This window comes from Crocodylus porosus, unplaced genomic scaffold (genome assembly GCF_001723895.1).
Source record: "Crocodylus porosus isolate Cpor-Errol unplaced genomic scaffold, CroPor_comp1, whole genome shotgun sequence".
Lineage (NCBI taxonomy): Eukaryota > Metazoa > Chordata > Crocodylia > Crocodylidae > Crocodylus > Crocodylus porosus.
Window position 1 is genome coordinate 2,205,858 of NW_017728911.1, and position 14,138 is coordinate 2,219,995.

General features: G+C 45.1%; 1 protein-coding gene across 2 annotated transcripts in view; it reads right to left on the reverse strand.

The window, feature by feature from the left end:
* Positions 1–2,164: 2,164 nt before the first annotated feature.
* Positions 2,165–14,138, reverse strand: part of PKM (pyruvate kinase, muscle) — a 29,834-nt gene continuing 17,860 nt past the window's right edge. The window contains exons 8-11 of one of the 2 annotated variants that reach the window (XM_019533270.1): positions 13,079–13,231; positions 7,564–7,730; positions 4,295–4,476; positions 2,165–3,494 (exon numbers count right to left, since the gene is read on the reverse strand). In XM_019533270.1, the coding sequence (XP_019388815.1) occupies positions 3,388–3,494; positions 4,295–4,476; positions 7,564–7,730; positions 13,079–13,231 (609 nt within the window). In that variant the 3' untranslated portion in view covers positions 2,165–3,387. Of the gene's footprint in view, positions 3,495–4,294; positions 4,477–7,563; positions 7,731–8,327; positions 8,495–13,078; positions 13,232–14,138 lie in introns of both variants that reach the window. The other variant, XM_019533272.1, reaches the window with a different exon arrangement.

Genomic DNA, 14,138 nt, shown 5'->3' on the forward strand with positions numbered 1-14,138 from the left:
CACACGTGGCTGTAAGTTAGCGGTTTTCAACCTTTTTTCTTCTGCAGACCCCTTCGGAAATTCTGAATGGAGATGTAGACCCCTCTGAATTTTAAGTGTGGGTATTCACACACTTTTGATAAATCATAGTCACTTTTCATGGACCCCTTAGAGATCATCTGTGGACCCCCAGGGGTCTGCAGACCACAGGCTGAAAAGCACTGCTGTAAATAACCAGAGAAAAGAGTTACCGAGCCAGTCTCTGATTAGAAAATAGGCAAGTCCTTCCTAAGGGAGCAATGAGCAGTGCATACATATTTCCCCAACTGCTCTTCCAATCTGGTTTCACTTTGAACAACAGTGCTTGGGGTAGGGCTCAGAGGCAAAAAACTGCTGTAGCACAGGCAGTTACCTCTGCCCAAGCTTTTCCTTGCATGCGCAGTGGAGCCAGATGGCAAAGCTGGAGTTCACAGGAGCACAAGAATGGTTATTTTAAGCCTGGCACCTAGATAGAGGCAGATAGTTGTATGATCATCAGTAAAGGCTGGTGGGAAAGGGTTCCAGCTTCAGTCAGTGAGCAACAACTTGCTTACCTCAGGCCCCTGCCACACGTGACATAGTACATAAAGTAACTGATTAATTGCACAATAAATTTAGACTGGCCACATGGGCAAGGTCATTATGGCACCATTTAACTATTCCTTCAGCTATAAGGTTAGTAGTGCTTGAGAAAGTGTAACAACCTTAGAGCTGGCTTCTATCCAACTTTCATTCCATGTAGGTGAGGAGCATAGTAGTAAATTCAAGGGCTTAAGATTAGCTTATTATAACAGGACTCTTCCCAGCATCTAGGCAGGGCAGATATGGCCATCTGTAACAGATACAGATAGCAGCTGGTGGCTGCAGAGGCTTTCTTATTGCTTAGTATTGCCAGGGAAATGGGTCTGAGACTCCCAATGGAGTTCTGTCCCAGGAAGTGGGAGAAATGGAGCAAGGCCTAAAAATATAAAAAAAGTACTGGTCAGACATCAGCTCAACTTGGTGCGTCAGACAGCCAGTTTGACTGTACCCTCAAGGGCAAGCACTCTGTCTCCCAGCTATTTTGCAAGCAGCTGGTTTCAGACAAGAATGCCATTCATCTGCGAGACAAGAGCATCTTGTCACCAAAAACTATTCACAGCAGGACAGCTTTGCTACCAGGAGGTTATGAAACACTTGTGCACCTGGCATTGCCCATAGAGCTGTCGCCTTCTGCTGGAGTTCAGCCTCTGCAAATACACAGGGCTCACTCCCACTGCTCCCACCCACCCCTGGCGCCCTGTGCTGAAGATGAGCCAGTTAAGGGCTGATGCACACAGCCTCCTAGGAGGGTCGGCTCCTCGTTGGGACCAGGTACCTAGACTTCACCGTTTCCACCTGCCAGGGGCACAGAGGCTGCTAGAAGGTCCCTGGGATATTGGAGAGCCCAAATATTCCTCCCTGTTCCCTGTGGTGTAGTGATGGGTAGAAAATTTGAGCCCCAAACAGGAAGTTTACTTGTAGAGCCTGGCAGGTGAAATATTTATTTGCCCATGCAGGAGTCTTTATTAGCTGACAGCTATTAAGTGCTTGGAGATAGGGGACCCACGTAAGGCAAGACAGCTCAAGCAGGTCTTCCAGGCAGAAAAGTTAACATTGAACCTTGAATTATTCCCTCTCTTAAAACTAGGCTTCCCCTTCTTCATTCGGCATCTCCCAAAAGCTCCTGAACAAGAGAACAAGCAGGCACGCATCTCCATCCTGGAGTTACTCTTTAGCAGCCTGTCTAGCAAGCCCACAAGGCAAAACTCTTATTCAGACAGGCAGGATTTGAAGTATGAGAAGGGCTACACCCTGGACAGCTCAGGCTCACTTTGCAGTGCTGACTGACTGGTCGATGAAAGCCTTCTGCTACCTCACTGGGTAACCGAGACACACAGGTATCTGTGAGGCACATACATTTGAAGCCATGTTAGATTTGGCACATTTGAAGGCTGCTGTCTAGCCAAGAAGCTAGAACAATGCTAAAGACTCTCCACCACCCAAAGGCAATGACTTTAGAGACCTTACATTTTCAGATGCTGCTCTTAAGCACTGTTGCTTTTGAGCAGGTTGGCTTGACATAAGCACTTGGCAGAAAACAGAAAACACCAAAAGAATAGAAAGCTGATGGGTGCTTTAGCTTCTCTTTATTGATGTACGTAGTTGTGCTCTACAACCCAATACACCTGTTACAGTAATTTGTCCAGACTTACAACACAGGAGAATGCTCTCAGGAAATGTGACTACTCGACTCAGACAGATATGCGACACTGCGGCAGGAGCACAAGTTCTTAGCAGCACAGAAGTGGGAGTGCAGTTTGTGCAACAGCTGGGACTGCAGCACTCAACCCTTTAAGACCCAAAGACCCTGCTTTTTCCTTTTTCTATCCCCCAATGTGCACAACTAGCCTAGAAGAAACCCAGGCCCGCACCATGCCACAGATTTTGGTCTCATGTGGAGGCTTTTAAAGTCACAGCTTCCTGTAGATTGGAAGCTTCCATTCGTTAGGCTCCCTATATATGCTAGCAGGGGGATGTACAGTAGCTTGTCTCAAGCAAGTTACTATTCTATCTAGGACTTAAGAGCTAAGTCCACCTTGTCTTCCATCAACATGCTTTGGAGTTTCAGTTCCTTGATGACTAGCAGAATAAGTTACGGAGTCCAGAAAGCCACTGTAAATCCAAGTGGAAAACAATCTTACACACTTCATGTGTGGCTATACAGGTCCATGACTTAATCTACTGTTGCTTCTGGACTGGAGTGCAGTGGTGACAGTGACAGTACAAGTCTGTAGGTGCATTCAGGACATGGCAGAGAAGGGCGGGCATTACATAAGCTGTTGTGCATCTGAACCTACAGGGTTTTGGGCTGTACTCTGCCTATTGCAGAGAGCATTATATTGGAACTGTCAACCACAGTCATCTTATTCCCTTCCCTTACGCTCCCAAGACCGGAGCAAAGAAAGACACAGTATTCATGCCCTTGGACAGTAACCAGGCTACTAGGAGGAACAGCAGCAGCACACATTCAGAGACCATGCAGGAAGTTCCTACACTGACTCCCAACATACATCGAGGCAGTATCACTTTGGGGTGTAGGGGGGAAGGGGCAGGGAGCGTACTTTGGGGAAAAAAAAAAAATACCTAAACACTTCAAGTATTTCTTCTCTTTTAGTAAAGGTCTCCTCCCCCTGCTGCTGTACTCGGTGGCATTTAGCAACCTACATCCGCTCTACAGACAAGGAGAACAATTGCAAGCAATTGCTGGTCTAATGCAAAGGGGCAGGGATGGGGGAGGGGGGGAGGGGTGAGGGAAGATGTTGCTGGGTTGGATCCAAGAGTCGATGTTCATGGAACTGGCACCACGCGCATGGTGTTGGTATAGCCAGACCCAGGACGCCACCCTGTTAGCACAATAACCAGATCACCGGTCTTGAAGAATCCACGTGCTTTGCCTGGAAGAGAGAAATTCAGGAGCAGCTGTAAGCCAAGTCCATGCAACTGTCTGATCAGGCACCATCTGCAGTGGGCCTGGTATCGCTGATAGTTAGAAAGCTTATCAAAAACAGGTGGGCACACAGCTGTAGGAAGATGCCACTTGTTTCTGGCAGGTCCAGCAGGAAAATTGATACCTTGACAAGATTTAATGCTTGTACTGCAAGTTACTTGGCTCAAGCAGCTGCCATTCCCATCAGATGTCTGCATGCCCTCTTGCCACAAGGTGGCAGCCTTACATCAGGGTGGGGGGCTCCTCAGCTGTACTAGTATTATCACTCTAGCAACCAATGCTCTGGTCCATCACAAGGGCTTGCATGTCACATCTATGGCACTACATTAGCTCTGTAATCTTCAGCAATCTTGGATTCAGCTATGGCTGCTTCCTCCATGCAAAGTACCAGACTACATAGCCACCCCAACCCCAAATGCCAACGCTCTGTTAGTGCCATGTGACCCTTAAGTGAGAAAAAGAGTTGCCACCTACACCACATACACAAAGCTACACAGACATTCTTGCCACACAGCTCTCCTGGAAGTAAGGCTGTGGTGCTAGAGAGCAATTTTTAAAAACAGGAAATACTGAAAGTTCAGACCTGCTGTAGCTGGCTAGTAAGGAGTGAAGCTGGCCTTTCTGGAGAAAGCCCCGTCTTTTGTTACAGGCAGTACAATCAGCCTCAAACAGCAAGGTATTTGAAAGAATTTCTCCCTCAAGCCTTGGTAACCCCAAAACAGTAAAAGGTGAAGCCACATGACTCACCAACATTCATGCCCAAGTTTACCCGGAGATCAACATCCTCAGCCCATGCATCATGGGTTGGTTCTTTGCACAGAACAGGGAAGATGCCACGGTACAGATGGGCCTGCCGTGCCGTCTGCCCGTTACGGGTCACAGCAATGATTGGCGCACGTGGGCGGAACCTGGACACCAGGTGAGCTGACCTAGTAGGGAGGGAAGACAAATAAATTAGGTTTCTTGAGCTCTTATCAGGTTGCTCTGGGTGGCTGATCCTTGCGTGCCCCTGAAGAATCTGGGAGAACAAAGGCAAGATCAGGAACATGTGCTCAGCATTTAGGTTGGTGCCATCTTCAAGTAAGAAAAGGAACAACCAGCATTCAATCAATCAACTGCTGGTTAAGTTCATCTAACATACTTCGAGTAGGCTTCCTGGGAACCTAAGGTAAGTCTGGCAAGAACCACCAAGTTCTGTCATTGTGTAACATCCTAATACAGACTGAGCCTCCTAATCCTACATATTCATGAGCAGGTTAGCAAAGGCCATTTCCCATCCACACGAGAGGAGGGTTGTAGGTCTTTTAGGATTGGTGAGGGGTGGAGGGGGGGGGCATGCAACTATCAATCCCCCTCAGATTTGGGACAGTGCTCTCACCTTGATTTTCTGGATTTCTTGAAATACCATACTTTACCCAACCCTATACTCCGCCCCCCTGAAGTATGCTGGTTTCCAGCACCAACTGCCAGCAACAACTTTGTTTTGCTCTATGGAAACAATTCTTGGTACTCCAGAGACCAGAGTCCCTGTGTGTTGCCTGCTGTCATGGACTCCCACTTTTCTGTCATAACGCTGAGTCAGGACACAAACACCCCCCCCCCCCCACAAAACAGTGGAAGTTAGGATTGAATACGCTTCTCACAGGCATGGAGAAGAGCAGGATTCTGCATTAGCAGCAATATTTAGAAGTCAACCATCAGCCATGACTGAAAAGACATCTCTATGAAGTCAGCACAGGAGGAAATAAGGGGATTCCACATTGCCACAGGCCAAGTGCTGGGTTTCATCACTAGCCTAGTTCTCATTTGCTTTAATTATCTGTGATGGTTGGGTTGGTAGAGCTCTGTGCCTTTTGCTTCCTTGGATGGCACAATTAATATGCATTTGGTTCTTGATTTGGGAGAATGTGGTGATAGCAAACAGCCACTTTGGATGTGCAAGAAATACCACCAAGGTGTCCCATATGAATCAGGATTGCTTCTTCTGAAAACTGTGGTGGGATCAGATCATCAGAGAAGGCTAGACTCAAGGTAAATCACTAGAAACCATCAGAGGAAAAGCACAAAGTCAAACATGCAGGAAGAAAGCATACATGGCCCCAAGTTGTATTATTTTTAATTGTTTTCTATATCCCACTGCCCCACATCCACCAGTTTAGAATGAATTAAGAAGTTAGCATGAGAACTGCACTGAATTACACGAGCTTTGCCCATGCTCAAAACAAGAAACAGATATGGTAAAGGTCTTCTCAACCTGTCCCAGAAAAATGTTAGGAAGCAGGGCACCAGTGGTGCTGAAAGGTGTCTTATCACCAGCAGCAGCAGCTGGAATGATCTACAACTGCCCCCTTTACTAGGGTGCAAGTGTGGCAGCTTGGGGGAAGGGGCAGGGAAGCAAGTGAATTTGTATTCAGCAATTATAGCGTCAGAAACTGTAAGAGATCATGACATCCCTGTGCAAAAATTAAATCTTCCCAAAGTCCATGGAACAGAATAAGACTGCATGACATATACTGCCATTAACTAGATTTGTAGGATCCAGTTGTTATTAAATTTAGCTCAGGTAAAAAACAAACAAACGAACAAAAAACCTGCTTAAGTACTGAAGTGGTTTGTGTTTGGTTGGGGGGGTGGATTTTTTTTTTTTTTTTTTTTTGGCGACAAAAGGTCATTGCTTACAAGAAAGTAACCCCAATTGGAGTAAGCTGAAAAACGCCTCTATGACTCTTGAAGAACAGGGTATTCAGAGGCTGTAACATAATCCGGGACTAAAAATAATCAAATATCAGTTTAGAGATCTTCAGAAAAGGTCAGGTGTAAGGATAGAAGCCTTTATGCAGAAACTTTAGAAGCACAAGTTACATGGACACACACACACTCTTATGTCTTTAAGTCATTCCCTTTTCTACAGAAACAGTGGATGGTATGAAGCATACTTTAAAGCTGAAGGTACGCCAAGAGTTTAGAGTCAGCCCTGTTCTTCATGCAGAATATTTGCTGTGTATTTAAGGACATCTGTGCAGCACTACCTAGCTGGTCCCAATTCAGTGGGAAATCCAGGATTTACCCTTTAGAAGGATAAATCAGTTGTTCACAGGGCATGTGCTCAGTTAGACCTGCTATTCCTGTGTGGAGCTGATCAGTGAGGTTTAAGACCTTTCACTCCTCCTATTCCTGGATCATTTTAGCCATGAGGTCTATTATAATAATCACCTGGGAGAAGAGTGTCCCAAGTTAGTGGTTCACAAACAGCATCCTTAAGTGCCGGTGCAAGAAACTGCAGCAGCCATGCCTGCGCTACTAGGTTCATAGTGTCCATGTCCTGCACATTCCAGTGTCTAAAAAATCTGCAGCAATACTAGTGTTATTAATCTGAGCACAGCACACTGGAGCTGTTAATTTAACAAAGAGGATTAACACCGATATTCACCTCTGCCAATCCGAGACTTCTTGCTTTAAACCCAGGGTTCATAGCCCCTGTGCTTAGCCAGCTGTGTGCAATTAGAGGGCAGAGATGGGCACAGCCACTTAAAATGGTTTAGCCAGTGACCCAACAATCAATCATGCAGGCCTTTAATTTTGTTGTCAGCCCAAAAGGTTTTAAGAACTTGATTTTGCATCCATTGAACTTCTGACCTGCTGTTAAATCCAAGATTTTTTTCCAGCCAAGAAGTTTGTTTCTAACTTTCAACAATTGCTTCCTGTTACATTTTTTACCTTATTGGCAATTTTCAACAACAGAAGTATACGCTCTTGGTGCTGAAGCCAAGTTGGTCAAGGGAGGCTGGAGAACCACATTATAGATTAAACATCTGCAGACATTTGAAGTGTTTGTCCATCTTCCAAGTGGAACTAGTATTGCAGGCAGAGAGCCTTAGCTTTGAAGGTGCCTGGCTCTCCAGCAGCTTCAGGACTACCACTTTATGCTTCCAAAGGAAGCCTTCAAGAAATGTTTATCCCCCTCCACCCCTAGTCACAGAAGTCCGTTTGACCTGTGGGAACCTTTCACCTCCTACCTTCCAGATTTGGTGAGGACGATAATAGCCCCACTGCAGCATTTGAAGGACGCTTCCACAGCGCCAACAGCAGCAGCTTCAGTAGGATCACGACTCAGGGGGGCCAGGCGACGGAGTTCCTCAAATAATTGCCTGTGAAAGATGGCGGCTTCGGCCTCACGAGCAATCTATAAGAGCAACATGCATTCGGGGAAGACGACATTCATGTCAGTCAGCACCCAGGTGGCACAGGGTAAGGCGAGATGCCATGTCTAGCAGGATGTCACATGTATGAAGTGGTATCAGTATTTTGCTATTCAGAAGATTAACCGGTTAAGTTCTATGGTGCCCTGGTGGTGATTGTGCTGTTTAGTCAAGGCATACTGCATGTGCAATGGCCAGTTTAAGGAAGAAATTCACTCACCAGGCTATTAAGAGGTTTTTCTTCTGAACTGCATTAACACATGCCATTTCACCTCACCCTGCACTCTTCACATCCATGCCCAACTGCCAGGCACTCTTGCTCTGCTTCTACCTACTGTGAAGTAAGGATGATGTAACCTCAGACTGGGAATGTATGCAAGGCTGAAGTCTTTAAATGGTGACTGTCCTGTGAACGGTTGTGTTTTTTGTAGGAAGAGATGTTTCTACCTACAGGAATACCTGAAGCACAAAATTTGCCTTGTTCAGAGCATCTAACCATTGCGACCTGAGGAGTAAAGAGATCATTTATCTTACTAGAGCCAAAGTGTCTTACATCTTACTTCCCCTATCTGGAGCCCTACCTGCCAGATTCGGTCAGAACTATCAGAGCTGGTGCTAAGCACTTAAAAGAGGCCTCCACAGCGCCTACAGCCATGGCATCAGCAGGGTCCCTGATGTTAGCAGTGATGCGGAAAAGTTCTTCAAACAGCTGACGGTGAAAAATTGCGGCCTCAGCCTCGCGAGCGATCTGCAGGCCAGAGTAAGAGGGAGGGAAGGAGGGAGAAGAAAGGAGCAACATAGAAAGAAGGAAAGAGATACACCAGAGTAATGTGACACCAAGTTAATTTGCTTAATTGTCAAAGTCATGCAAGAGATTAAGAGGGTAGGGTTGTGAAACTTTGGCTCCGAAGCTAGAACTAAGGGCATCGTGGTAGCAGTGCCAATGCTTGCAGTGGCCGTTGTGCCACGTTTTACAGATGGTACCGTCTGCCCATTAGATCAGTTATTTTCACAAAGGAACCGTTTGAGGCACTGTCTTTTGTTTAAAATCAGACGACCTCAAAATAATAAAAGTCCAGATTGTAGCCCTTAGCAAAGCTAAGAAGAAGTTAAGCTTTTCTGCTCTTTTGTGGAAGCAATTCTCTTCAGCCTTACAGGATCACCTGAACACATGCAAAATGTTAGCCTGCTACAGGTCTGGTTTCTCCACTCCTCAAAGGCACAACATTTAGCTATGCCAGAATAGACTGAAGTAGTATATGACCTCCACCACTTTTCAGTGCCCCAGAGCAGTTAGGACTGCTCTCCCTGAAGGAGAGCTAGTGGAGAGCAATTTCCAAGTGACCTCTGGGTGGCAAGAGGGTCTCCATTTTATTTAAAAACAGCTAAGCTAATCATAAAGAGCCAAGAAGTCATCTTCAGCGTTGCACCACCTTACCCTTTTGAAATTATGGTTAACAGTACAGAATCAAGTCTTCCTATATGGCTGTCCATCGAGCATGGAAGGTTCCTGTACCTCACATCACACAAGTTGGTACTTGCTGCAGTACAGGTATACAGCTACAGACAAGCTTTCAATGCCTGTTCCTGAAGATGGAAGCAGACTGAGCAGCAGCCTTTGAATCTAGTTTTAAAAAGCCATCTGTCAGCATTTCCAAAGTCAGTCTAAGAAACCGGTATACAAAGCATATACAGGACCAAGTAGTTTTGAAGACAAGAACTGAGGTCTTTGTAAGCTACACCAGTCCTCAACAGCCATATAAAAGAAGGCTTGCAGAGTTTACCAGAAAAGCATGCAGAGAAAACGTTGATCATCTTTTCAAGACAGATTTCAGTTAGCTACTCAGGGAAGTGAATGGGATAAATTATACAGCATGGAAAAAAATACTGAGGTTTTAGGAATTATTAGTCTGATTCAATATAGATTTCATTTCTAAGGCACCATCCAAATGAGGGCACAGCACTCTGAACATGAATTAATTAATTCTACATTCATGCATTATAGGAAGGCCGAGCTCTTTACGGAGGAGATATGCAAGCGGCTTGTCCAAGTGTCACAGGATGCATGTGGAAAAAACAGGAATAGAAGGCAGAAATCCCCACTCCTCAGCCTGGTCTTCAACCACAAGATCCTTTGTAGTATCTCCGAGTAGTATTTTGAGCTCAGAGACACTTAGATTGCATTGCAATGCAATGAGACTGGCACATTAGCTGCAAGTTTAATACAACAAGTCTTAGAACTTATTGTTAGATAGAGAGGGGAGGATAAAGATTAAAAAAGCGTCCACCTCAGAGAGCACACACTCCAAACATGTAAGCCAGGAGCTTCATGGTACATCTTCAATTCTCGATTCAAGGACAGGCAGCTTTGGGAAACATGCAGTATAAGCTTGGATCTATCAAATAGCTCCCTGCTAGCTGTCATTTAAAGTAACCCAAAAGTCTTTTGTCCTCCCCACCCTGGATCACCCACACTTATTCCCCCCTAGACAAAGTCTATGGCAATTCTTCAAAACTGGTCTCATAGCTGTTTTTGCCTACAGGGCATAGACAAGTTTCTGTAAGTTTGTAGGGAAGTATGGAAATTTCCTTGGTTGAGTGGAGGTGAGGAAGGAAGGAAATAAAGCTTGTTAGACAATTGGGCAGCAGCAGTGGTTAAAAATCCTTTGCTTTTCCATTGGTTAGGTTAGCCGGCCTGGTCAAATCAAGAGCAACTGACCACTGAGGTTGCAGGAATGCTTCTCTGCAAGGAGATATCCTGCCCAACATCTGCAAACTTGCTACTGAACTCTTGATTCAGAAGCCTCACTTGATTTGTAAGGGCACTAGTGTTACTGGAAGGAGGAGTTAAGTTCAGCACTTTTTTTCTGGATAGAAGGCTGTTACCAAATGGAGACCACAGCATTGCATCAAGGCCATCAGTTCAGGGGGATGTGTCAGGTATATAAAGGTTTAAACTGTAGGCACTTGAAGAGACCACCCAAATATAAAAAAGTGACAGCCCTCTGCTCCTATGTCAAGATTCTTGTGAAGTTACTGTATGCAAGTACATACAAGGTCCAAAACCACTCAGATACCTGGGTATGGTACGGGGAAGGAGGTGTGCATGAAGGGTCCCAACAGGGCAAACAAGTCCTACTCATTCCTACTTGGTACATGCCCAAGCCAGGAAACTACACAGTACAGACAGCTCAGAGGGGTACATGATCCTTAAAGTCCAAGAGCAGTGCTGGGGTGCATGATCAGCAACCCAATGAGCCAGGCATGAGCATGCCAGAGTGAAGCCTGTGAATAGGACTTGTTTTTCTCAGTGCCAGTCACAAGCGCAGCAGGATTGGCAGAGTTTTATTTTCTCACTGCCTCTTTAGCTTTGGGTCTAAGAATGAGCCCTTGTGGTAGTCACTATTCAGTGGACCTAGTTAAAACCATAGCCACCATCTAATGTAGCAGCTGACACTGACATTTCAAACCTGTATGTACCAGTCAAGCAACCAGTTTTCCATGAGTGTTTGGAAGGTGCCCTGTGGCTTATTGTAAAAAAGGTGGAGAGACTCCTGAGCTCGATCATATGAAATATTGCATAGCCCAAGGCCTTTTTATTAGGCAGCCCTTACCTCTAAAAGCCTGCAGGATAAAAGGTGTTTGAAGGGCCCCAGCTTTAGCAAGGCCCCTGGCAGGCAAATTTTCATTGTCCCTTCATGTCATTTACTGGCTACTATCTGCACTTCCCGGGACAGAGAGAGAACGCAGAGAGCGCAGAGCTGAAATTCAACTGCCAGTAAAAAGATCTTGTTCTCATTTTTAGAGCAGCTTTAGTTTTTGCTTCACAGCAACATGTACTAGCAAGTCTTCTCCTTATGCCCATGCTTTGAGCCATGAGTTCACCATATTTTGTCATTACAGTGTCAGAACTAAGCCAGTCACCAAGCACCTAACATGAACCAAACAGATCCAATAAGCAAATACAGAAACTCAATGTGACTGATCTTTAAGGTATGCTCTGTTCAAGAGAAAGCAAAAAAGGGTTCTTTGAGAAGTCTGCTGGCTTTATTCAGTCACTTAGGGGAAGAATTCATATCCACATTTAAAAAAAAAAAAAAAAAAAAAAAAGGAATAACTGGGCCGCAATTATTTTCTGGTGGCCCGGCCTCTTGTTGCCAAGTTTGATAAGTTTGCAGTTCTAGAATTGTAGACTCCTGCTGCAAGTTTCCAGATATTGGTATCAGGGTCAATCCTCAAGATTGCCAAGGGAAGAATTTTTAGACAAGCAATTAGTGAACAGTTAGCAGTGCACACAGTCACATGCTTTCAAGTTGTTGCTCAACACCAGTCTGATTTCACTGCCAACCCCCCCCCGTGTACAAAAGTACCTAAATCACAAAGATCAGGTACAAGGTAAGAGGGGACAGAAGGAAGTTAATACCTACAGAATGCACTGTAAGGGCACACACAAGAGCTATATTTATTAATCTATATAACCTGAACTGCAACTGACAAACTAGTGTGCATTATCAGTGCTGTAATTCACAGCAGTTAACTGGGGAGCATCAGTACTTCTAGACACTTGGCATCAGACTTAAATTAATGAAGGGGGGGGGAATGAGTTGGGTGAACTCCAAGCAGAGCAGAGAAGTTTCTGGCAGTTTAAACATGTAAAAAGAACAAATGAGTCCTGTCAGTAATCATGCAAAAAACATCCCCAAAGGCACAGCTGTCAAATGCAACAAGATTGAGCAAGTCATTTAGCCACCCCTCTCCCCCACCACAAAGTCATTAAAATTGTGTTTCAATTTATTGAACACAGCTCAACCAAGTGATTTCCGTAGCAGCTCCCCCATTTAGAAGGCTTCATATATTGAGTTTGGAATGGTGGATTCAAGGTAATTCACACCAAGGTAACAGTTAAAGCTTAACTCTGGTATAAAGAGAAATTAAGATGCCTTGCAGTCCAATCCTGTTTGGACATTTCCCACCACTGCATTTCAGTTCTTGGCTCTGCCTTTAGATAATATAGCACACAACAGAGGGCAGTTTGCTCCTCTAGCACAAAGTATCTTGTGCCAGTAGGGCAATACTGTACCAGTCTGTGCATGATCACAGTAAAGCAGGCTCCTCAAAACTATGCTGACACATGGCAAATAAGAGATGAGGGAAGAGCAAGTTACCAAAAAAAAAAAAGCCAGGGTGGGAGCAAGCTGTTGGGTGTTGCCACCCAGCTCTGAATGCATACGAAAGCCAGATATCCAGGTGGGGTGTCATCTGCCATGATTTGGCAAATCCCTATTTTAGGCTATGGAATGCTACCCTTTAAAAAAGCACAGGCACTACTCACAGCATGTTGCATGCGGACAGCCTCAAGAGGGTAGTCTCCTTTGGCTGTCTCTCCAGACAGCATAATACAGTCAGCTCCATCCAAGACGGCATTAGCTACATCACTGCCCTCAGCACGGGTTGGGCGAGGTTTTTTAATCATGCTTTCCAACATCTGGAAAGGAAGAGTCAAAAATTAATGTTATGCTCCAGAAGAGAACTGCTTCTCTAGCACACTTATATAACATCTGAATAGTTTAAAACCATATTTTGAGTAGGGCATGGCAAGATCATTAAGTCAGTTCAAAATTTAAAATCAGGATACTACAAACATGCTGCCGTCTTGCAAATGAAGAGCTGACAAATGATGACTGACGTGCCGAGACCACCTTTTATGCTCCTGGCACAGAAACTCCCTGTTGTTTGTGTAACACAACCTAGTCCTCTTTTATAAGAAGGAAGCGAAGATCAATATCAGTACTTCTGAATTTTTATGACACATACAAGGAGGTACAACCAAAGTATTAAATTAGAAACAGATTCAAGCCAATAACTGATCTTGTCTGGCATCTGGTCTATAGCTCAGTTTTCTCTATACAAATATCCCTCTTATAAAAGGTACTATCTAACTAGTACCATAACACACCAGGAAAAAGCTACTAAATTAGCCTAAGGCACAGAACATAGCTTACTGGCAAGCCACTGAATTCAAAGATGTGCCTGCTCTATACAAAACAACTGCACTAGAAGATAGGAAAAAAAGTAGGCTATAAAGATCTTGAGTTCTGAATCCGTTAACTAAGAATCACCAACTACTTAGGTTGCTTTCCTTTGGAGGTGCAGTTTCACAAAGCAAAAAACTTTGCATCACTTGCTGGCAGCGGCAGCCTGCTGTAATCCCACAAGCAGATCTGGGGGCTTGCTCCCCACAGGAGAAGTCTGACACACCTCTGCAGCCCTCCCAGGGGGCACAGGCCCCTGGATCTGCATGCGGGATGACAGCAGGCTGTCACTGTTAGCTAGGGCCAGTGTCAGCACTGGGTTCTTCCCAGCACTCGCCACAGCCTGTGCCAGGCAGACTC